The sequence below is a fragment of the Beta vulgaris genome, chromosome 5, assembly GCF_026745355.1.
Source record: "Beta vulgaris subsp. vulgaris cultivar EL10 chromosome 5, EL10.2, whole genome shotgun sequence".
Classification (NCBI taxonomy): domain Eukaryota; kingdom Viridiplantae; phylum Streptophyta; class Magnoliopsida; order Caryophyllales; family Amaranthaceae; genus Beta; species Beta vulgaris.
In genome coordinates, this window is record NC_079206.1 from 50,009,176 (window position 1) to 50,034,628 (window position 25,453).

The 25,453-nt window shown below is 36.4% G+C and overlaps 2 protein-coding genes across 3 annotated transcripts; both read right to left on the reverse strand.

The window, feature by feature from the left end:
- Nucleotides 1–726: 726 nt before the first annotated feature.
- LOC104893907 (phosphoribosylglycinamide formyltransferase, chloroplastic) lies at nt 727–5,337 on the reverse strand. Of its 2 annotated transcripts, none has more exons than XM_010680042.4 (6): nt 5,101–5,337; nt 3,733–4,107; nt 3,259–3,367; nt 1,795–1,971; nt 1,405–1,531; nt 727–1,238 (listed from the first exon to the last, which is right to left on the reverse strand). In XM_010680042.4, the coding sequence occupies exons 2-6, from the start codon at nt 4,091–4,093 to the stop codon at nt 1,125–1,127; spliced, it is 888 nt and encodes a 295-aa protein (XP_010678344.1). In that variant the 5' UTR covers nt 4,094–4,107; nt 5,101–5,337; the 3' UTR covers nt 727–1,124. The 2 variants fall into 2 exon arrangements, with proteins under 2 accessions (XP_010678344.1, XP_048500433.1); XM_048644476.2 differs by having other exon boundaries at nt 3,733–4,143.
- Nucleotides 5,338–11,309: 5,972 nt separating this feature from the next.
- LOC104893908 (ATP-dependent Clp protease ATP-binding subunit ClpA homolog CD4B, chloroplastic) lies at nt 11,310–20,523 on the reverse strand. The gene is made up of 10 exons (XM_010680043.4): nt 20,262–20,523; nt 18,276–18,857; nt 17,507–17,622; nt 17,294–17,416; nt 16,987–17,172; nt 15,853–16,068; nt 15,484–15,701; nt 14,134–14,209; nt 13,964–14,053; nt 11,310–12,793 (listed from the first exon to the last, which is right to left on the reverse strand). The coding sequence occupies exons 2-10, from the start codon at nt 18,838–18,840 to the stop codon at nt 11,612–11,614; spliced, it is 2,772 nt and encodes a 923-aa protein (XP_010678345.1). The 5' UTR covers nt 18,841–18,857; nt 20,262–20,523; the 3' UTR covers nt 11,310–11,611.
- Between the last annotated feature and the right edge of the window lie 4,930 nt (nt 20,524–25,453).

A 25,453-nucleotide genomic window follows, 5' to 3' on the forward strand; every position in this document is an offset into this window, starting at 1 on the left:
AACGTAGGTTTTACTGGTTTCCCGATCTGAGATATGTAACAGTCACTTCTATTGATTTAGAATTGACATGGGTAGATTTTTTTACTAGTCTTGAAATACTGCTGAGATATTTTTCGCATTTAATCAGCATACTATATTTGTAGCTCTTTTTTAGGTGAAAAGTAGCAAAATGACAACTGGGGGCGTATAAGGCCTTTCCTCTCACTGGTATTTAGTTAATTTTGATGAACTTTTACATTTGCTTGCTCTAATCTCTTTTTTCAGTTGCACTTCCTAACTCGCATAATGCAAGTATTACAAATTTACAATACGAAAGAAGCATTATAGTATTTTACTAGTTTCTCACCAGTCTTCATTGTGGGACTATATCTCACTCATGAAACACCTTGACATTCTGGCTACAACTTAAAGCTCCACTTTACTTGTACATGTTTCTTAATAGCAAGATTGTTCTACCACTGGATATTTGTGGAAAGATCGTTGGATCTCTATCTAGCTAGTTAATTCCTCCGTTCCATACTAAGTGAAACACTTCTTTAGAAAAGCTCTCGCATAAAAGAGAGAAGTGTTTCACTTATTATGGAACGGAGGAAGTATAATCTTATTGTACCGACACTGCTCACCATCCTTGCTTACTGAGCTACTGACAGATAATACAGCTTCATAATATACTTTAATGATTCAAGTGTATAACTTTGATTGTCCAATCTCCAAATGGTCAGGGAATTCAGTGAATGTAATTTCCTGTTAATCAAATCCTTGAAACCTTGTTATCTTAACAGAGGGCACCATACTCTTGTGTCAGTCAATGTACTGAACAACACCCTCCCCCAAGAAGTGCTAGTCTCTATCTGATAGATCTATTGCAGCACCCAGAAAAAAGTAAATAATAATTGGTGCCCAAAGCCCTTCCAAGATCCATTTGGTACTCATGCTATCATGCATGTTAGTACCATTTTGTAGCTTTTGATGGTAACAATTGGAAGAGATATATGAGTTCCAATCTATCTGATAGAACCCAAACAGGGATCTATGACCTCCCCCGCCAAAAAAAGCAAAAAAATAATATGAGAGAACAATATGTGAGATGGCCTGAGGTATAAATCCTAAAAGCCAAACCTAAGCTAATTGTATTGTTGTGGGTCTGCTTTACTACGGATGAGCGGAACACCATCATCCCTCCAGATTAACCGATCTTCACACAATGCTGCCACTGCATCCACATATAACTGATGCTCCTGTAACAAAAGTTAGAGAGATTAGGAAACTCATTAAGCGCAAGGAAACAAGAGGCTCGTTGCCAATTGAATCTACAGTTCCTTGTTGGACATGTAAATACTGGTGTAGCTTATGTGAGGGAAAATAATACTCAGAGAAATTTGCATAACAAAGTGTTCAAGTTACCTCATGAAGAACCCTGGCTGCCAGCTCCTCTGGAGTGTCAAAAGCACACACAGGCACTGTTCGCTGAGCAAGGATCCGGCCAGTGTCATATTCCTCGTCAACAAAATGAATTGTAGGACCAGAGTATCTGCACAAATTAGAAATTTTGTTAAGCGCAAGTAATCAAGTAGGTGCAGCATGCACTGTTGGACATTCCAGGCAACCATAAGGAAATAATCACAGATAAGTTGAGATGCATTTACTCGAACATTATCTTTTTTCTCACAATAATCTACAGTGTGATGTGACATACAGGTGCAAAAAACACACAGATAAAATCTACTACTTTTGCAGAACAAATAAAATATACATCAAGGGTAACTGGGAGATAATTCCTAATTGTTATAATACCTTGCTCCAGAAGCAATAACTGCCTTATGAACCTTTAGCCCGTAGTATCCTTTGCCCCCAAAAGCTGGTAGAAGTGAAGGATGTATATTTAGTATCCGCTTAGGAAAATGTTGAACCAACTCAACAGGTATAAGCTTTAAATATCCAGCAAGAAGTATGAAGTCCACATCTAATTCCCTGCGCAGAAATCAAATGTATATCACCAATTACTTGCTTAATGAGAAAGGAAACAATATGCTTAAAGAAAATTGTTGTCAGATTAAAACTGCCGTAACTGCCTCAGAATCATGGAAGTGGCACTTCAAAGATCTAAATTACGAGTCAGATTGCCAGAATAACTGTAACATGAGCATGAACCATTTGGAAGAACATGAAACTTCAGAAACCAGAGGTTAGCTTATCCAGACATCATCTTTTAAATTATATTATACTCTTAGTCTCTTACAATAAAAATTGTGGTCCGATGTAAGATGCATTCTAAACGTTTCTAAATGCCAAAAATAGTTAAGAAATCCTCTTCCTGGTCAATTAATACCAAGAAAGACATATTGACCTTAAAGTGCAAGATCAAAGAAACCCACCACCCAAGGAGTTACATCACTGGCTGCATATTGGAAAATAAGCAAGCAACTGTGGTTACAATAAAGAAAAGGAGAGGGGGGGGGGGGGGGGGGGTTTAAATCACCCAAGCACCATAAGTGTCATCTAAGAAGTCCATTGCTTAGATCTCTCAAATCATACGATGCAGACTGCAGAGAGACCAACCAAAGCCAGAACTGACCAGGCCACAAAGGACTTTTGCAGCCCTATCACAAGAACACCACCCATATGCAACATTACATCTCCAATGAGAAAATTCTTATGTCTCTAAAAAAGCTTCATGTATGCCCTAACAATAGAGTTTGGAGGATATCATATGCACTAATGCATATCAACATGTCATAGTGTGTCACAATGGCCTACAGCATACGGTCACCCAAGTCAGTACCTACTTTTTGAATCATATTCTCCAAAAGATGCATTTGAAGTCCTATTGACAGAAATCCAAGAGGTCAAAGATTTCGTTCTTCATAGAGGACATGCCAATATCTAGTGCAGTAATCTTTTCAGAGAAGAAGAGCTGACTTAGAAATTATAAAGGCAATCTGCAATCACATATTTTGCAGGCTGCACACTTGATGTTGCTTTGTCCCAGTAGATGAAATTTATTACTTAGATGAACCAACATTGTCATTCAATAAGTTCCAATGCCTAAGATGCAATAAATAGAAGCTTCCGCAGCCAGTAAGAGTTATAATAGTACATGTTTATTAAAAGAACTGCACAAAGAAGAAGATTCAGGCAACATAAGTGATTCTCAACCAACTTGTGGTTGAAGAGTTACACCAGCCATTATTTGAGCTCACGAAGAATAATATACTGAACCCAGAAAGTAAGAAAGAAAAGCATGTTGAAGAAACTAACCTAAGAGTAGTGACAAGGTCACCAGGTGAAAATTGATGTGGTTCTTTTGTTTGTGGAAACAAAACGACTGGTATACCATGTTCTTTTGCATAAGCTGCACCTCCACAGCCTGCCATTCACACACGGTGCATGCCTAAGTCAACTATAGTTTTTGCATATGAATAATTTTCAGTTTGAATGCTTCCTGAATGAATAACTAACAGATGAGTAAGTTATAACAAGCTAAACCTGGAAAATATGATACACACTAAATGAAAGCACGAACACTATAGAATATTAGCACAGAGCTTGAAGCATCTCAAATCTCAAGTGATATATAAAATCTAAATGTAACATACACAAAAAGTGTAGATCAACAAAAGAGGAGTGAATAGTTATCATGAGGCTCTGGTAAATAAAAAATGAGTTTCTTTTAGAGTTCTGAGATTGATATAGTTCTTGTATATGCAAAAGTAAAAGCTCTAAAAATTTTACCTCCTTTGTTGGTGACCAACACAACTACATCTCCAAGTACTGATCCATTAAGTGTTCCTGCATGAATTGCCTTGAAATTGGAACCTCCTCCAGACACAAAAACTGCCAATCTTTTCCGCATAGGCTTCAAATTATGATGTCCCAAATCAGCAGGAATATCTTGAATTTTGGAGGAGCTGACTGCACATAAGTATTGTCTTCTATTGCTCCTTATTCTACAAGGAGCTAAACCAAATGTAGAATTCCATTTGGTGGGTTGAAGGAAGCAAGGAGTCGATATATCAAACAACATTCCTTTTTCCTTGATAAATGGTACAGATCCATTAGTGGAGAGTCTTGAAAGCAATCTTTGAGCTTCCATCAACTCTTACAAAACTGCAGGCCACAAGAGCTTCAACATATCAGAGAGATCTACACAATTACCAAGTTGGCTCATGAATGAAAATAAGTGTAATTAAAAAAAATATCAAGCATATTCCTGAATCATTCTAGCCAGGAAACTTGCTACAGAATTAAGGTCCTGTTTGGACAATGCAAAAAGAAAATGTGGTTTCCAGAATTCGGATAATAAACCATACTAAAAAGAAACATAAGTGCTATATACAGCAAAAAAAAGGCTAAATACAGCATCTAATATTATATCTAACTTAACTATGGTTAATTATAATATTGTTTTAATAATTAAAAACAAACACATGGAAGTTCAGAGCAAGAAAACTTCAAAAAGACCAAGAAAAATATGAACTGGGCAAATTGAAAGTTCAGATTACAAGTTCAGAAGACACATACAAGTAGTGTAAAATGTATACAAGTAGTGTAGCATCATGTATTATCCTGCCTATGATGGGATTTTGGGAGGTCTAAATGTGGGTACCCTAAAACCTAACCAATTAAGTTTTGTAGATAGGCTGTTAAACTCATGTCTAAATCAAAATTTGGAATGAATAGTACTTATCATGATCTGATCACCACTGAGTTAATCTCAAGAGCTGATCCAATGCAATCAATTTTGAGTTTAATCTAATCAGGTCTGATTCAACTCCTACCCACCTTTGCAAAGAGCTTCCTGGTACTCGTGAATACCAACTCCAACTTTCAAGTTTCAGAATTCAGTAACATTGGTAAATTGCAAGTTTCAGAATTCAGAAGTTTGTAGTTGCTGTAAATGCAAATAAATGGTGCCATTTAATTCAGCAAACAAACAATAAAACATGCTCAGGTAATTCAGCAAAAAATACTCTAATTCAATAGTATAAGTTCTCTTCAAACAAACAACCACCAAAAATCTCAATCAAAGAACACCCAATTGAAGAATCAAATCAAATCTACAAGAACAAAATAATTAAAGGTTATTTCAAGAAAACTAACCTGAGGTGGTGGATGCTCCCGCCGATGAGCAGTTGCCGACAAAATAAACGACCAAAAACGTCGTGGTCGTCGCGTCGCACGAAGAGGAGGGTGGGTCGTCGCGTGGGTCAGCGCGGCACCACTATAGTCTCGCGAACGCTGCTGCAGATTCGCAGGTGATGAGGAGTGGTGGAGGTCTTGGCGTGAAGGTGAGGGTGGGGTGAGGGTGAGGGTAACGGTGAGGGTAACGGTGAGGGTGGGTAATTTGTTTTACTTTGGTTCATTTCTAGTAAAAGGAGGAAAGAAAGGGAAGAGAAAGGAAGGGAAGAGAAAAGAAAAGAATAGAAGAGAAAGGAAAAAAACCTTAATTTTCTATGTTTGGTATAAATTTTCTCTTTCTTTTCGAATTCTTCCGCTTTTGGGAGGAAAAGAAAGTGAAATTTTATTAAAGAGTCTTTCCTTCCAATTCCTTCCATTTCCTTTCACTTAATTTTTTTTGATGAACCAAACATTGGAAAGTAATAAATTTCCTTCCACTTCCTTTCTTTTCCTTCCAAATTCTTTCTACCAAACAAACTGTATTTACTGAACTTCAAAAGTGCGAAGTCACCTGAAATTCTTCTCGCCGGTCACCGGTGGGTCTTTTAATGGGTTAAATTTTAAAAAGGGTAGGTTAGTCTTTTAGTGGGTTTGCTGTATTTAGCCTTTTTTTTTGCTGTATATAAAACTACCCAAAAGAAAATTAGGAACGAGCGATTTTTAATTTAAACCTTAGGCACCGTTTCCCGTACCGGGTACGTCTTGGGTACGGTACGGATTCGCCTGAGATTCGTACCCAAAACGAATCTAGTGGGTCGGGGACGGATGGGCCGACTCTGGGTACGTTTTTGAGGGGAAAGCCACGTACCCAACCTGTTTTAGTGAAATTCGAAATCCCCAAATTCAGATTCTAGGGTTTTAGGGTTCGAAATTTTCAATTCACTGAACTTCAAAAGTGCGAAGTCACCTGAAATTCTTCTCGCCGGTCACTGGTGGCTTCGCCGATCGTCCTCTCAACCTCCTTCGAAGCAAGTTCGACTTCTTTGAGTTCGAACTTCGAAGCAAGCCTCGACTTCTCTGAGTTCGAAGCAAGCCTCGACTTCTTCTCGCCGGTTATCTCCACCCTCGCCGGATTTCTTCTCTCACCTGAACTAGCCTAGTGAGTAATATTTATTTTCTGTTTTAACGGCTTTCCTCCCTTGTGTAACCTGAAGTATACTGTACTAGTTTTATGTACATGTAAAAAATTAAAATAAGGAAAATGATATATAAAATATTGAATCAAGCATTTATTACCTCAGTTAAAGTCTCTTGAATTCTTAAACTGTTTTCATTTAAAGAAATGTATTTAATACTTATATGTATAATTGCTAATTATATCTCATACATTAGAAATCTTGAATTTTTAATTAGTTTATCCCACTAAATTAGGAATATTTAAATTTTTAAAAAATAATAATTAAAAGAGAAATAACTGAATGTGTTGTAAATATTCAGTGTTTTCTTTTTGTAGTGTCTTTTTTATCTTTCTATTTCTTTTAATTAATTAGGTAGTTTTCTTTTTATTTTGTTTTTTTTTCTATTTTTCTTAAGTAAAGTAGATAGTTACCCCTTTTTTTTCTTTTTTTCTTTTTTTCTATTTTTTCTATTTTTCTATTTTTTGGTGTCCTACCCATCTTGACATATAGAACAGAAATAAGGAAAAGGAAGTATGTTGTTTACACTTTACCGTTGTCATCCACCTTGTTTCTTTTCTTCTGTTTTTTTTACTTTGGGGAATACATTTGTCAATTTGTCATCTCCCTAGTCTTTATTTTAAAAAGGAAACTCTACTCTAGTCTATTTAAGAGTATAATGCGTTCAGTTATAAGTACGAAATATTATTTTTTAATAATCTAATTTTTATTATGACTGAAATACTGTAAATTAATAAGTTTATACTTTCCATTTAATTTATGAAAATTCAAATTTAAGTAATATTATTCATTAAATGTATTATATTATTTATTTATTGCCGAATCCGAGCCGTACCCGTTTTTAGAATTTTGATTTTACAGTTTTCCGTATCCGTACCCGTCACTGTACCCGTATCCGTATCCGTGCTACTCACAAGCCCGCTCACTACCAACAACACCGGTTTCTTTTTAGATACTAAAACAGATGCAATTCTTTCACTTAGATAGCCTAAGAAAAGCCAATCTCTATCTTAGTCCTTAATGCAAGTCCTCTCTAACACGGCTACTTCTTCTCGGTCGTTTCCTATGGGGATACGCGTACCCATGTCCTATAATGCCGAAATATTGTCGTTTTAATGCAACTACACATATTTCAGCACATCAAACTGCATGTTCCTAATTTTGTCAAACAATTCAACCTCTTACATAAAATAATACACTAATTATTGTCAATAGTCCAATTAAAGCATCAATTCTCAATTGAAAAATAATTTGATTTGGAAACCTTAACATGTACAAGTAAATTATCAATTGTTGAAACTTAATAAATTAAACACAGATAACAAAGTAGAAAGCAATTAACACAAATAAGAACTGAGCAACAAGATATTAACATTAGGAATTGAGCATTTAGGTTACAAATTAGCTTAACGAAATTCAGAGTTGGCTATGGACTCCTGCGGTCAGCGGACTAGCCGGTAGGTGGTCGAAGAGTGGTGGCTGGTGTTGTAGACGGGCGGAGTCACAACCCGGGTGTTGTGGACTTGTGGAATTGTGTTTAGTTTTCCTTTCTTTGTTATCATTTCCAACACTTCTTTTTCATCTTATTTTATTATTTGATTTATAGATTATACTACCTCCGTTTCATTTTAAACGCAACAATTTCTATTTTGGAAAGTTTCAAATTAAATGCAACAATTCCAAACTTTCTATTTTTAGTAAGCTTTTTAGGTGTGAATTTACAAGAGTACCCTTAGTAAAAAATTAAACCACACTTAATCATACCTAATGATCATCTAAACCTCCATCATCATCCCCCTTAAGTTTCTCTCTCCTTACGTCCACCACCTTAGGTTTCTCTTTCCTCACTCCCCACCTACCACCACTCTTTCTCTCCACACGCCCACCCGTCGGAGTTAGTCCCCACCATCTCCCTCTGTCGGAATTCGTCCAAACCACCCGCCGGAATTCGTCCCCACCATCTCCCTCTCTCTCTCTCTCTCTCTCTTTGAAATAATTGAGAAACTAGCTCTATCCGATCTTTGGGATTTCGATGGTGTTGGTAAATTGGGGTTTGGTGGGTTTCAGTGGTGGATTTTGATGGTGTTGGCATTGTGCAGTTTGGTGGTGTTGGTAAACTAGGATTTTGGTTGTGTTGGTAAATTGAGGTTTGGTGGGTTTTGGGGGTGGGTTTCGGTGGATTCGGTGGTGTTGACATGTGCTGTTTGGTGGTGTTGGTAAACTGGGATTTTGGTGGTGTTGGTAAATTGGGGTTTGGTGAGTTTTGGTGGGGTTATTGGTGAAATTGGTGTTTGGTGGTGGATTTTGGTGGTGTTGGTATTGTTTTGACGGTGGTGGCATTTCAGTGGTGGCAGTGCCTAAGCGGTGGTGGTGGTGGTGGCAGTGCCTCGGTGGTGGTGGTGGTAGTATCGATGGAGATAGTGTCTTGGTGGATTAGGCTGTGATAGTCTCGGTGATGGTGCTGCCTCGGTGGATTAGGTGGTGTCAGTAGGATTCCGTGTTAATCAACCCTTTTGTTAATCACCCCTTAAGAAATTTAAACTAGGAGTCTGTGCCACTTCAATTGTTGCGTTTAAAACGAAACGGATGTAATAGAAGATTCAAATCGAGAGGATAATTGTACTTTGGCAACTTTATGTAAGGAAAAGTTTGGTTTTTTTTTTTTGGTTAATTGTGAATTGTACAAATTTATATATTTATGATTTATGAATTGTGTGAATTTATAAATGTATGGTATGTGAATTGTCAGTTGATCATATTTTTTGAGTTATGTAACTAATAATAAAGTAACTATGATGTTGTGAGTTTGTAATGTGTGTTGAGAGTTTTTATTTTTAGTGCTAATATGTTGATATATAATAGGAATAAGAAAATGTGTTATGTGTACTAGCTTTTTTCATAATTTCGAAGAGAAAACAACCGAGAGATATCTCAAGCTTTTTCCAGGATATTTCATGAAAATCAAGAATCTTTTACACAATAATGATAATCTATAATTATTATGGCAAGAATCTCGAAAATCAAGTTAATGCAGAAATGGAGGTTGTATTTGGATTTCATAACATATTAAATTTAGTTATTATTTTTGTGTTCGATAGTATCACAAAATTTACGCCACCACCGATCTGAAATCCTAGCTCCGCCACCAGGTCAACACATAGAATATAATTATATAATTGGGTGAAACTCTTTAAAACAACATCATGAATTAATCTAATTGCAATTTATAATATAATATAATCACATACAAAACCATGGCAAATAAAGTACTATGGTAGAGCTTCAACTTCGAATATGAACATAAAAGAGGGGGAGAGAGAGAGAAATAGTCGTATATTTGGTAGTAGTAGCGACGATAGAGAGCATCAATTTTCAGTATTCGCGTGTCTGTGGGTAGTAACTTTCACAATTAATGCCAGAAATTAGCAATGAAGCTAAATATTGAATTGATATTTTTGGCCCTATCTTCTATTGCTTCTTCATCGAGCAGTGGAAGGGAAAAATACACATGAAAATTAAGAGATTCCGGTACTTTTTTATTTTATATTTTTTTGTCGAAGAAGATGCAATGATTGTAATAGGAAATCACCGATAAATTACCGGACAAAATACAATAAAATATCATTAGTACCTAATAATGATACCTATGAGTGTTATTATACTACGTATATATATATATTTTTCATATATATAGTGTCACAACTAGGAATGGCAACGGGTCGGACTTGGACCGGATTATGCATAATCCGACTCCGACTCCGACCCTACAGAAAGTCGGATTTTAAATCTGAGTCCGACTCCGACCCTACAAAAAGTCGGATTTTAAATCCGAGTCCGACTCCGACATCCGACTTTGAAAATCCGAATCCGACATCCGACTTTGAAAATCTGAATCCGACCCGACTTAAAATTCGAACATCCGACTCCAAGATCCGACCTGACTTAAAATCCGGACATCCGACTTAAAATCCGAACATCCGACTCCGAACCTGATCTGAATTATTTTTCTTCCAATTTTTTATAATAGAATAGTCTTCTATAGTACAATAATTTAATCATTACAATTTATTCTAATCATCATATAGAAATCTTTTATGGTAAAAATAATCTAATTATTACTATTATTTTTAACAATCATTTTTTCTATGGGAAAATCCTATATAATACAATTGGCTGAAAGTCGAAGTCAGATTATACATAAATAATACATTACATAAATAAGAAAAAAGGACTCAAAGTCGGAGCCGGATTCGGATGTCGGTTTATTTTATGAGATCCGACTCCGACCCTCCTCCGACTCGGAGTCGGACTACTTTTTTGTCGGAGTCAACTCGGATTTTTTTCCTTCGGATCGGAGCGGACTAGGGTCGGATTCGGACTGGATTGCCATCCCTAGTCACAACTCCCGGATAATACAAGTTATTATCTAATTTACCCATAGAATCACTAGCTAGAGAAAGAACCCTAAACAATTTACTTTTGACTTTTTTTTCAATTGTTTATTCCTTTTTTTTTTCCTTTTCACTCTCTTTAACCACTTTAGAGTTCAGAGAACATTTCCTGTATAGCTAGTAAACTTACTTGTTAACTTCATAATGCCCATAATGCATTTTATGATCGACCATTTCCTACAACTTCTTACCTCCATTATGCCCTTTTCTTCTCCATGTAGTTACCTGGGCTGGAAGCCCATATTAGGGCACATTTTCCTCTGCAAATTTTGTTGAACTTTTAACTAATCTAAAATTAGATGGAAATTGATGGAACTTTTGATAGCTTACTAAAACTTATTTATGTACATATTGGAACATATTCAACCTTCATCTCATCTACAATCTTCTCCAAAAGCCACGCACCAAGGAAGCACCCTCCTACAGACCTCCTCTTAGTCGAATCATGTAAACCGGAAACCCCTCTTTCGAACCATGGAGAAGCATAGCAGCAATCAGCATGCAAAACTTTAACCAAGGAAGAACCATTATTACACTTACAGGATACAAAAAGAAAACAAATCTACAGCAATAAGGAGCGTTTCATTATCCTTGAGCTATAACATCCTAATCCCTACCAAATCCAAAAGTTCCCCTATTATCGGACTCCTTGGAAAAATTAATACTACAACTTTCTGAATCTGTTATGATTAAAGTCACAAATGGCCACACTACGAACCAATTGGTCCTGCTTTGAATTTCTACATTTTTAGCACAGACCATATCTATATAAAATTCAGATGACAAATCCAAGTACAAACAAACATACTATGGAATTCAAACTTCACCAGTAGCAGGCGTGTTCGTCTACACAGTGATAACCTCTGGTAACGTCTCGGGAGGTGCACCACTGCTACCATTGAGGACGATGACATTTCCTTCAGAATCAACATCCACAATTACTGAGTCGCCCTCTTTGATTTCCCTTGCAAGCATCTTCTCAGCCATGCTGTCTTCCAGAAGTCTCATAATAGCTCTTCTCAATGGCCTAGCACCATAACTTGGGTTGTAGCCTTCATCCACCACCCTATCTCTGAACCTCTCTGTTACTTGAAGTTCAATATCCTTGTTCTTCAGCCTCTCAAACACTTCCTTCAACATAATATCGGCAATTTCCTTGACCTCCAGCTTGGTTAGCTGCCTAAACACAATCATCTCATCTAATCTGTTCAAGAACTCAGGCCTGAAGTACTGCTTCAGCTCCTCCGTCACGAGGCTCTTAATTCGGTTGTAACTGCTGTCCTTCTCGTCATAGTCTAGGTCAAATCCTATCCTACGCCCACCTTTCTCGATTACACTGCTTCCAACGTTTGATGTCATAATAAGAAGCGTATTCTTGAAATCAACAGTCCTGCCCTTGCTGTCAGTCAACCTTCCATCTTCGAGAATTTGAAGCATCATGTTGAAGACATCAGGATGAGCCTTCTCAATTTCATCAAAAAGAACAACCGTGTAAGGGCGACGCCTTACAGCCTCTGTAAGCTGGCCACCCTCAGTGTAACCCACATAACCTGGGGGTGAACCAATAAGCTTGGATACAGTGTGTCTTTCCATGAACTCACTCATATCAAGACGGATCATGGCTTCTTCAGATCCAAAGTAGTACGCAGCCAAAGCTTTTGCAAGTTCAGACTTTCCAACACCAGTTGGACCTGAAAAGATGAAGCTTGCAATTGGACGGTTGGGGTTCTTGAGGCCAACACGAGCACGACGGATGGCACGGCTAATGGCTTTAACAGCTTCATCTTGACCAATAACTCTCGTATGAAGTGTTTCCTCCATTTTGAGAAGACGGTCAGATTCATCTGTAGACACTTTCTCAACTGGAATACCAGTCCAAGATGACACTATGTGCTGAATATCTGTTTCTGTGACAATAGGACCGACATCCCCAGCTTCTGTCTCTGCCTTGCTCATTTCCTTGTTCTTTTCTATAAGAGCACTGATTTGGGCCTTGAGGTCCATTTCTCTGTCACGCAACTCACCAGCCTGCAAATAACAATTGTACACAATTAAAAGCCATGTAAATCTTTCTTCAAAAAAATAATAAGGCATGTAAATCAGTAAATTGGGATGCACAGAAGGGAAGAACATAAGCTTCTGTCAATAGCTAAGTTTCAATTCTGACTATATAATTCTAAGTGGCTTTGATTCAGAAATGAAAATAATACTTTTCATCAATCTTCAACTTTATGTTAAGAAGACGTGTAGTAGAATGTGCTATAAGCATTATACACCACCAAAGTACAGGAATGCCCAACATATATGTTTCAGCATGTCTGATCTGGAAGCCATAAAACCCAAGAAGAAACAAATAACACACTTCAGTAATGACTGGATAACTTGCAAAGCTCTCTAGGTGCTCAAAACTCTGAAACAAAAGTTTCCAAGAGGCAACGAGAAAGGCATTCTAATTCAAGTACAGTAAATGTTTTGAAGCAAAAAATGTCACAAAGAAGGGCAAGACAACTGAAACACTAATCTGGAACCCTACAATCTATGAGAACTAAGGCTGAAGATGAATTCTACAATGAATGGAAAAATAGCTCTAAAACATGGCCAGGATAGATGCCTTCTCATCCGAGCTGTCCCAGCTGAGATGAAGGCTTTTTGCCATAAAGTTAGGTGTTCTCTTGTCTCCTTACCCAACAGGGGGGGAAAGCGAATTTCTATAAGAAAGGCTGCTGAATTTAGCACATTTCGGTTGGAAATTATAAGAAAAAATTGCATAGAAGTCGGAATCCTGTCATCTTATTGGCTAGTTTCACTATACTTTCTCTCTTCTCCTTCCCTCCATTAATAAATGTTACCTCCTTGGGTTTATATTCCAAAAAGTTTTTTCCAGTATATTAGTACTAGAGTAAGTTATACTATGTTCCCTGATTTTCTTTTTCAACACAAATATTTCTTTAATTTTTCCTCAAGTTAACAACTAGAGGCCGTCCCATATTACTGCTAAAAGTCATATGATATAGCTTGTATAATAAACTTTAAGCAAGTCATACTTAATAAAAAGAGACCTATTACAAATAAATCAAGAACTGTTTTTTGTTTCCTTTATGAGATTTTCCCTTCCCCAAGAATCTGATTCCATACTTGATAAAATCACATAAACCTTTTCACAGGAACATGATCCAAACTTAAATGAAAGCAGCATACCTTTTCAAAGTCTTGGCTGCGAACAGATTCATTTTTCTCTTTTGTGAGCTGCCTAAGTTCTTTTTCAAGCTCTCTAGCTTCTTCAGGGAGCTGCAGAATTCAGAAAGCTTGAGAATTGAACAATACCCATGAAACAGGTAAATGCAAATTCCAGTTAACAAATTATTTACCTGAGCATGTTGCAATCGAACCCTGGAACCTGCTTCATCAATGAGATCAATAGCTTTATCGGGCAAGAAACGGTCACTGCAACATATCGGAACATATGAGCAACAGGACAGAAGATTCACGCATAAGATGATAAGAATATGATTACATGAGATACAAAATTCCCTCACATAACGAAATGAAATAAAATAGAAATAAAAAGGTTTTATGCTGTATATTGGTGCCATCCACAGCTATCACATCAAAAGTGGAAAGAGTTCTAAATAGAAGGTGTATTGCTTAGAGAGGAACGAGAGAAGTAGATGAACTCGCAGATAACAATATCCATGCACTTTTGAGGTAAACAGTCGTTTAAACAAAAAGAACATACTACTCCGAACTCCAGACCGTAAAGTTAATACAAAAAGTGCCACTCTAAAAGCAACACACTTTTCAGAGCAGGGCAAGGATAAATCACAATCCGCTCAGAATCTTGAAAACCATTGAAAGAATAACAGACAATATAAAAATTTAAGATGATGAAAAATTTAAACAATCGCTTAATGATGATAAAGCATGCAAGTGATGCTAGCTCACATACCCATGTGTTATGCTAAAAAATTCAACATGTACCCAATTTAAGGTTTATTTGAAATCTCATTATCTTGAACCACAAATTGTTGAGGAAAATTGTGGAGAAAGGAACGGAGGAAGAGTCATGTGAAATCTGCTATCATATGGGTTTCACATCAGAATTCTAGCAGAGGGATTGGGCAGCAGGTCAACCACAAATATTGATGCATGTCTTTGAAAACAAGTTAACATGAAAGATGCGCAGAAGTCCACTAGAATCATAAATATATTCCATGAATGAGGTGCCACTGGACCCATGCTCAATTTTCATGACAGTCCCCATGCCGTTCCCATTGCTGGTGTTTTACATCCAACATGCAACAACAGAGAGAAGGAATAGGCAACTACAAATGTGATTCCTTGTTGTGACATTCAACAGGTTGGTCACTTAACGATATAGCCCTTTGCAGCCAGATCCTAGCTAGAGTCCATATATTTAATCCTAACTTGAGGGCACAAGTGCACCTCGTAAATGATAAATGGATAATTGACCGACATCTTACAGAACTCAATCCAATTTCCAGAGTATAATTAGAGGAAAGGTGGAACACACAGAACCTTTCCACACCACAATTGATTACAAGCTCCAAAACTAGCAAAAAGTTTCACAGGCTCTGCCTTCTCTAAAAGATACTTATTTGCTTGATAAGAGACTTAGAGAAAAAACAGTGTATATCTAATTACACACAGTTCACACCATGATTCATGAAACTTAATAGCAGAAACACCAGGTGACAAACCTGATATACTGGTAAGAGAGTTGTGCTGCAGCCACTAGTGCTTCATCGGTGTACCGAAGTTTGTGATGAATCTCATAACGTTCACGAAGCCCTTTCAAGATCTGTATAGTCTCATCTACAGTTGGCTCAGGAACTTTAACAGGCTGAAACCTTCTCTCAAGTGCTGGATCTTTCTCAATGTGTTTTCTGTACTCGTCAAGGGTGGTGGCTCCAATACACTAAAAGCAAATATACAAAATAAATTTGAGAATCCACAACTTCCATATGCTTTGCATACACAAAAAATCTAAGATGCAGTTAGAATGTCAAAACAAAACTGAACCAGCTCTTTCACCCAGAAACAGAGGAAACTGAAAATCTTTAATTTACCTGCAATTCACCCCTTGCAAGAGCTGGTTTTAAGATGTTTGCAGCATCAATAGCTCCTTCTGCTGCACCTGCTCCAATCAAAGTATGTACTTCATCAATAAACAGAATTATCTCGTCACTCTGTTTAATTTCCTCCATCAACTTCTTCAGTCTTTCCTCAAACTCTCCACGGTATTTAGTTCCAGCAACCAGAAGACCCATATCAAGAGTTATAACCTGAAAATCATTTTTGTAGCAAAAAATTAATAATTCGATAATAATCAGTTGAGAATCTGGTAAGTGAAGATAATGAGTACCAACACATTATAGTAGATATGCACATATAATAGTAGCACATATTAACCATTAAGTGATCCTTATTCCACCCACTGCTTTGTAGCCCAGTCAATTCTTCCAAACAAGCATGTCGAGATGGCTCTATAAACTAGACGTATTTTGAAATAAGATTCCTTTGCATTATAGTATATTAAGAACTTGTACTGAAATTTCAACTAAAAAATAAAATCCACAACAAACAAGCAAGATTCCAGCTCCAAGAGATCCAAGGTCCTAACTACCACTCATACAGCACTTTTCCACCTTTGAGCAGATATGTAAACATGCATACACAAAGATGTAAGTCGGCCCATGTTCCTTCATTGGAATTAATGGAGGGTTACACCGTTGTACCCCAAAGACAGTCAAAATAACACCTTTTTCTTTTGGAATGTAAAGCAAATTAATACTCCCTCCATCCCTTCATGTTTGACACATTTTCTGTTGGTTACTTCTTTTAAAGTTGTATTGAGTTGGTAGGTAGTTTTGTATTTTTGTGTGTGGCATAGAAGAAAAGGAAGATGGAGATTGTCGGAACCACATCACCCAAAAGTTGGAGAAAAAAAGAAAATGGAGCAATATTTTAGGGACAAACTAAAAGGAAAAGTCAGAGCAATATTTTAGGGACAAAGGGGGTGCATCTTTTCATTTTTGTGAGCCACTTCGCAAAAATAACATGTCCTCGAACATCCATAACCACTTTTATTTCACAGCCAAATCAAATGCAGAAGACAAGTCATGTTTCTATCAGCCTCAAACATTTAAAAGTGCATAACACAAAGTTGTTCATTATTCTGCATAATGCAAAAAAGGCTATACCTTCTTTCCCTCGATAGTTTCTGGGACATCACCAGTAGCTATTCTTTGAGCAAGGCCCTCTGCAATTGCTGTTTTACCAACACCGGGCTCTCCAATAAGACAAGGATTATTTTTGGTCCTTCTACCCAAAATTTGGGTAACACGCTCAATCTGAGGCTGCCTTCCAACAACAGGATCCAATTTTCCCTTAAAGGTGAAAATAAATCAAGTGAGCTTTGGTGCTTGTCAGCTAAACAGAGAGACAGAGCAGTATTATGTCCTTAATAAAACATGATTCAACAGGCAAAGGAAATAGTTCGACACCTACCTCTTCTGCCAACTTTGTCAAATTTGTCCCATACTCCTCCAAGGTTGGCATCTTATTTCCTGTAGTACCCCCTCCAACACCAGCACCAACAGCTTCAGTGTTTTCACCCACCATACGTATAACCTATTTATTACAAACAAAAGGTTTTACAGTGTTAGATATGCTAGTATAGGCAGCAAAAAAAGTCGCCAAAAAAAGAACTGCACTTCTCACCTGCGTGCGAATGTTACTAGGATCAGCCCCCAAGTTCTCCAAAACACGAGCAGCTACACCTTCACCCTCACGAAGAAGACCCAGAAGCAAGTGCTCAGATCCGATGTAGTTGTGGCCTACAGCAATCATGCAACCATGTAAGAATCGAAACACAAAAGAACATCATGCCTGACGCTAAGACACGAAATCCTTAAGGATCCCCTCCAACTGTGCGAGAAGGGTAACTGTGCTCATAAACATTTTATATTGTTTAGATGGCCTTTTCAGAGAGAGAAACATGCACAAGTCATTGAGGCTTGAAGGGAAGATGGGAGCTGAAAAAACTAGAAAGACGGTGTGCACACGATGTAACATTAACAGTGGGCTTTGACTGCAAAATTTAGAATCTTCAGATCATCAATAATGTGGTCGTTCTCCATCCAGCAAAGATCCGCCACTAACAGATAAAAGATATTGTGCTCGGTTTTCATGTAATTACATAATATGCAGAGATTCATTACAATTAAGGAGCAAAAATATGATACTTTGGAAATATTACAATGATTAATTCCTTGCAAACATGAATATCCTACACTGGACAAGGATATAAACTCCATCTGATTTGTGTGAAATTGGTCAAAGGGAGTAAAATTAGCTAACTAAACAAGTAGACTGTCATGAAAAATGACCAATTCATTTTGCATTGATTAAAAGTTCAAAATCTTCTTAACCGAAAAAAGGAGAGGTTCAAATTCTACATTTACAAGCCAAAAACCTCACAATAACTTACCAAGTTGACGGGCTTCCTCCAACGAAAGTTCCAGAACACGTTTGGCGCGAGGAGTAAATGGAATTTCAACAGCAACGAAGCCACTACCCCTCCCAATTATCTTCTCAACTTCTACACGAGCATCTTTCAAATTAATACCCATGGATTTCAATACCTTGGCAGCAATTCCTGTTCCTTCCCCAATAAGACCCAGCAAAATCTGCTCTGTGCCCACAAAATTATGGCCTAGGCGTCTGGCCTCTTCTTGAGCAAGCATTATAACTTTAATAGCTTTCTCAGTAAAACGCTCAAACATTGCTCTAACAACACCTCGGCTAGCTGTCCCTTTACGTACAGAAAGCACAGCCCTCATCTTGGAATAGAAACATTCACTGGTAGATCCCAAAGTATCCAAAGCATTTCCTCCACGCAATCCCGAGAAATTTCGCATTCTGTATCCAGGTGCTTGAAGACTGGCCATCATCTTTACACCCTGTTTACCCTTACCAGACCTTTGGAATTGGCCATTTCTTTGATAGGCAAATGATGCAGGGATGGTGGTTGACTGAATTAATGCCCCAGCCATGACTCACACCAGAAAATCTGCATTTGATGAGAATACACGGTAAGCATAAGACATACATAAAGCTTGGGAATCTGAAAGAAAGTTACTTCTAGCACACACATCCTGGAGTCAAGAGAAGAAACAGAGACTTATTTCGAAATACTTATTTCGAAATCATGAATCTTTGCGGAAAGACAAAATCAATAAACATTCACAAGTACAAGCCCTGAGGACGTAGGCCCTGCTTTTCATGAAATTGTGTTGCGTATAAAAAAAACTAAAAATAGTGGCAATATTGCAGCATATCAAGATAATGGAAGATTTGCAGAGTTTCAGTAGATGAAAGGAGACAAAAGGTTCCGAATATGTTTTAAAAGGAGACCAGAAGTCCTGAATATGTCTTAAAAGGAGAAGCGGTTTGTCATAGCCTAGATAAAAGCCATAAACCAAGACAGCCTTGGGTAATGAAGAACTAGTCCAATAAACCCATAACAGAATTTTTAAACCACTGTAATCACAATAGGATGAAGAATAAATAGCCACTTGGTTTTAAGATAAAGAGTCGAACAAGAAAACACCCACACCCTAAAACTAGGGGCACGCTATATGATGCTTAATCAAAAAATTACAGAACTCAATCAATCAATCAACAAATCAGCATATAAATTTACAACTTCCCCAAACTAATAATTTACAAGACAAGCTCTGAACATTACAATTTACAACACTCGACCTCACCTTATTCGAGCTAATTCGTACCAAAACTAAACACATATCATAAAGCTGGATGCCGAAAGTACAATTGGATAGATATCTTTGGTTCACACAAATATACAACCAGCACCAATAAATCTATCTTACAGAAATAGCTAAACAATCTAATACCAATCCATCCTGCATTTAACTTAAACTTCATGTTTAGTTCTACTGCAAATTAGCTAAACAACCTTAATACCAGTATCAAAATAATATTTACAGGTTATCTTTCTCACAATCATCCTCCATTCCACAGAAACATAATGCTCAATCACAACCAAGATATAAAAATCTTTCCAGCAAAAATTTGACATAAGTAATTCTGGGAAATGGGAATTAAAATGAAATTACTTCAAAGAAACCCAGAATACAAAATGCCAAAAGAAACACCCCCCCACAAAAAATATTTAAAAAAATTAAAAACCCACATCTTCAATTGAATCCTAACACCCCAGAAGAGCATGAATTTCATCTGAAAATGCCATAACAAAAAATCCCCAAGCAAAAAAGCATTGACCCAGAAAAGATCCCAATAACAAGTAACCAAAAACACCATAATACAAAGAAATAAACCGGTAAAAACAAAGAAACAAAAAAAAACCCTAACCTAAAAAGCTCAAGTAATTGAGAAAGAAACTTGCAGAAAAAGAAGTAAGCAACTTTAGAAGTAACAGATAAAGCTTTACCTGAAGAAGAAAAATGGAGGAGAGAGAAAGTGAAGAAGGGTGGGTGGGTGAGAGAAGGAAAAGGGTAAGAAGGAAAGAAAGAGAGAGAGAGAGTGTATAAATTTTTCTTCCTTCCACCAGCTGAGAGGAAGGAACGGCTGAGATGAGGTTGCGCAAGGAAGAAATGTGAAAATAGAGAAAGAGAAGTGGATAATATATTGTGGTCTATGATAATTGGGGCGGTGTGTACACTTAAAATATCATATGTGCAACTTTTACATAATTACAAATTTACAATGCTTATCTTGCTTGATAAACTTAACTTGTACACCTTTCTCTAGTTGTTGTGTTCAATACTTCAATGTGCAAGTTTGATTTTTCTTTATTATTTTGGTAGGTTGTTTGGTTGTGGTCATTTTTTTCATGAGATGTTTAGGAATATCTTTGTTGTTTTTCTAAAATGGTCCTACATGATGGGAGTAGAGTTTTGGTTTTTCTAGAGTTTGATTTTAACAAACAAGGAAGATTGGCTAACATTCCTTCTAACCCAAATTTGAGTAGATGCTAGGTGTAGATTATTTTGTAATAATAAATAGAGTATCTTATTTATGTATCAATCATGGAATTAGGTCCTAATAAGATATATCAAAAAAAAAATATGTTGAAACAAAAATACGAAAGGAGGGGGGGGGGAAACTAAGACTAATTTTAAAACACTAACGTTGTTAAGTACCATGCTATTCTCCTAAGAGAATCTGACAATAAAAGATCCTCAAAAATAGACGAAAATAGCTCGCGATTTTGATTAGCTTCTCAATTGTCCAGGGGCGGATCTAGCGTGGGTTCAACTGAACCCACGCAAAATCCTGAAAAAAAGAGAAAATTGACGGAAATAACGAAAAATGAAAATTTGTATATTAATCTTCCGTGCGCTATTTATTTTATTGAAAACATTTGGCTCAGTGGTTAGCTGAGCAAGATGAAGTTTTCCCCAAATGTTGGACGCGGGATCGATTCCTATGAAGACTTCAAGAGCGTTTTGCTTCTCCTCTTTCTTATTTCTCTTTTCTTGTTTTACTTGCAGGCTCCTGCCTCACTGCTTTCCTTTTTTTTTGTTTCGTTTTTTATGTGAGTTCAACTTTTTTTTTTCCCTTTAAAGTCTTAGGGAATATGTGATTCTCATTCTGTTCATTTTATTTTGTCTATCTAAACAATCTCAACTTTTACCTATCATTTGAAAATAATTTTGGCTTTGAATTGTTATGAGAAATTCTAAAAAGATTGAGTGTTATCTTATTAAATAATTTGGACTCTTTATTTTTTAAAACTTACTATTTCTAAGTGCTAAGTAATATTTCTAAGTGCTAAGTAATATTTCTAAGTGCTATAAGTAACTTCTACATTTCTTACGCTCTTCTTTTAAGTTATAAGAGTTAGAAATGTGATATTCCTCCTTTATTGTTCTATATAGAACATATCCAAACTGGTTAAAAAATGCAAGAAAAGTAAGGGCATGGATTATTTTGAGAAAGCCCTCTAAAACTTGAGAAAGTTCCTGAATAATACCAAGTTGGGATTATTTTCAAAAGGTGATTGAAAGATGAGAAGGTGGGTTAGTGTTAAATACTAGATATTGCATGGGATAATTTTAACATTTAAAGAATGAATGATAAACAAATTATAGTAAGCCATAAATGATTTTACTACTTTTTAAATGTAATTTTTGGTTGTAGTATAAAATTTGGACTAGTGTATTGCAATTTAACTAATTTATTTTGATTTTTTTTTTCTTTGAATGATTTCGAACCCACGTGGGTCAATTCCTAGATACGCCACTACAATTGTCAATAGTAATGAATTACTTGTTTTTTTGATGGATTTTTTAAATAACTAGAAATTATTGTATATCAAACCTTAGTCATTTTTATCTAATGAGAAATAACAGGTTACACTAATATGTGGTTTGATGAGTATTTATGATATGCATCTTGCTCATTTAGATAGCTTAGAATGAGCAAATAAATTTTAAGATCTCAGATCAAATCTGTATATCAGCTGTAAATAATTGGAATACCATGGTGATGCGTCACATCTCCATATAGTTTTGAGGTACACTAAGGTTGTGTTTTTGAGTATTTAGATTCATTATTGGGTTTATTCATGCATTATTCACTCAAGTTATGCCATCGTTCACTTATTTGGTGTGTTTACGTGTTTTTGTTAAATTTCAAGTATCGAGGACATATTTGAAGTATGGAGACAAGCTTAATCATAATGAAAATTTGAAAGGAAGCTAAATTGCATAAGGATAGATATGTAGATATTTCAGTTTGAGTTCGATTTAAATCAAACCATATATCAATATAATAAATAGGAAAAAAGAGTCTTATCTACTATTTTGATCATATCTTGTAATATACTCATGATAATGAAGTGTTCTAGTTGCTTTGGAAAGTACATACTTCACATCTCCATTGATATGTCGCATGACTCAATTGGGCCTCTGGTTATGAAGTTATACACTCCATCCGTTTCATTTTAATCTACACACTTATACTTTTCACGCATGTCAATGCAAAATATTGAGGACATATATTTTTAGTTTTGTAGTTGTAAAAATTATAAAAAGTACATATTAATAAAATACATGTTATGATGAATCTAACAAGATCCGATTATATTTTCATCCGCGTATAAATCACGTATGGTGGTCAAAGTGAAATTTGTGAATAGTGTAAAATGTCAAAGTGTGTAGATTAATTTGAAACGGAGGGAGTAGTTTGTTAGAACTTTTCATTGTTTTGTTGAGGTCTGCCACTTGCAGTCCTTGAGTAGCCCATAGTCTTGTTTTGTGCTAATTAACTATTTATGTTCAAATAAAAGTATATAACTCATGTTCTTACGTATCTCCTAAAATAGGGTGTGCCTAAGGGAGTATCATATTTGCAAAAAAAAAAAAATACAATTGATAATTCTATACAAGATTCAAAGTATCAAAAAGTTTCCCCTAAAAAATAAAAAATACATTATTTCTTGGCAAAAAAGCTTGTTTTAATTGGGCACTTATTACATAAAATGAAAGGAGAGTCAATTAAGAAACTTTGACAACTAAAATAAATCATTTTTCCAAATTTATTATTCGTTAAAAATTGACACAATTATCTAGAGTTAAGTATACATTTGGAAAAATAAATTAAACGATACTTCCTCAAAAAAACCCTAACCGTTTCCTCCCCTTTGTCTTTCTCTTTTTTCCTCTTCAAGGTAAATCATCTTAGGAGTTGTCCATGGATACTTTTATCCATGGTAAGCCCCTTTTTTCCTCTCTTATTTTTAATTTTTAGTTTGTTTTCTTAGTTTATTCAATAAATTAGTCTCTCTTTATGAGAGTTTCTCTCCCATCCTTTTCGATGGCTTTTGACCCTTGTATGGGATTAGTTTGTCCCTCTTTATTGGGATATGTTATCCCCATGTTTATCATGTTGGTTTTTTATGTTAGGTGTTTTTATGTGTTTGGATAAAGATCCAAGATCCAAGATTCAAAGTATCAAGTTGAAGGTTGTTTTGTGAATCGAAAGTTGCGCGAGGATGTAACAAATTCCGCCAGTTCTTCATTTGCATTCGGTATTATCAAATCCGTATCTACTTCAAAACTACATCATTAGATCGATAGACCCCCTCATAGAAGGCTGCATTAGACAGCGATGGAAAGACGAGGGTTTTCTTTAGTGCTAAATCTACTCAACGACTGTGATTTTGCCATATTAGAATTATTTTTATTTCAATTTGATATGTATTTGTTAGTTTTAGATGTCGTATGCTTTCAAATCATTGAATGACTTTTCGTTTCAAAAGAAAAAAGTTGCATTTGGGCCCCAATCTTTTGAATTTTTCACCATTTAAGACTAACTTTTTTCTCGTCACGTTTTAGGACCAAATTAAACTTAGTTTCCATTATTGTAACACTCCGTCCTTTTATAAACATAATTTAAACAAAATAGATTTTTTTTTTATTTTTAATAAGGAAAGAAAGAACTAGGGGGGATCCCAGGAGATGGGCCACCCTAAAGCATCCTTACGGATGATTACAGCAAACGATAAATCAGGAACATCAAACCAGTAAGTGGTGGTTTCCGTAGAGTGACCACGGTGAGCCGTCCAATCAGCTGCCGCATTAGCTTCCCTAAAAACATGACGAATTTGGACATCCATAAACTGACTCAAATCTCTACTAGTATCTAGAATACTAGACTGGATTATCCACGGAATTTTCCAATTTTGCTTAATAGCATTAATAACCGCCAAATTGCCACCTTCCACAATAATCTTATCAGCCCCAATAGAGATTGCCCCTCTAATGCCTTCCCGAAGACCCCTAGCCTCAGCCTCCAAAATAGAAACAAAATTATCCAAAGACCCCGCACCACACAACTTAACACTACCTTCTGAATCTCGAATAACAAAACCAAAAGCTGCTTGACCATTCTCTAACTTAGAACCATCAAAATTGATTTTAAGATAGTCCCTCGGAGGGGGAAACCACGAAACATTAACCCGAGCTGCCACCTTAGACCTCCTTCTGACCAAAGGCGGAGTCGAAGGATCCATGCCGACAATAACAGCCCCTAAAATATTAAGCTTTAACACTAAGGCTTTGACCATCGAACTAACCTTTAACGGAGAAGACGACTCTTGACGAAAAATAATCGCATTCCGCGCATACCACACAAACCACCACACTATAGCCATACACTCCACCTGGCACACCGAAAAAGAAGATTTAAGTTTTAACAAAAAGCTATTAAAAGAAGCACCATTCTCAATTTCCGGCGGAGAAACCCAATTTAAAGATGAGTAGAGTTCCTCAAAAACGTCCCTCGTGAACGGGCACTTAGAAAACAAATGATCTGTATCCTCCGAGTGATGGTTACAAAAAACACATTCCAAGGGGAGGAAAACATGACTGATCTCCAATCTTTTCTTTGTAGGGAGCCCATTATGACATAATTTCCATAAAAAAAACTTTATCTTTGGGGGAATAGACAGCTTCCAAATCCAGACAAATGGGGAAGGAACAACCTGCTGATGACTAAACCCTTGGAGCAACTCCACACCTGACTTAACTGAGTACTTACCATCAGCAGCCAGGCCCCACACCCTTTTGTCATCACACGCATTACTCGGAAGATAGTATCTCGCAATTTTAATAGAAA

Excerpts from the sequence above, each read along its gene's own strand:
- LOC104893907 (XM_010680042.4), bottom strand. The coding sequence starts at position 4,093 with ATGGAAGCTCAAAGATTGCTTTCAAGACTCTCCACTAATGGATCTGTA. Across the intron at positions 3,368-3,732 it reads GTTGGTCACCAACAAAGGAG|GCTGTGGAGGTGCAGCTTAT; the intron begins GTAAAATTTTTA and ends TGTGAATGGCAG. Across the intron at positions 1,532-1,794 it reads GTTATTGCTTCTGGAGCAAG|ATACTCTGGTCCTACAATTC; the intron begins GTATTATAACAA and ends TAATTTGTGCAG.
- LOC104893908 (XM_010680043.4), bottom strand. The coding sequence starts at position 18,840 with ATGGCTGGGGCATTAATTCAGTCAACCACCATCCCTGCATCATTTGCC. Across the intron at positions 15,702-15,852 it reads TTGCAAGGGGTGAATTGCAG|TGTATTGGAGCCACCACCCT; the intron begins GTAAATTAAAGA and ends ATTTGCTTTTAG. Across the intron at positions 12,794-13,963 it reads GCAGCCAAGACTTTGAAAAG|GCTGGTGAGTTGCGTGACAG; the intron begins GTATGCTGCTTT and ends TGTTATTTGCAG.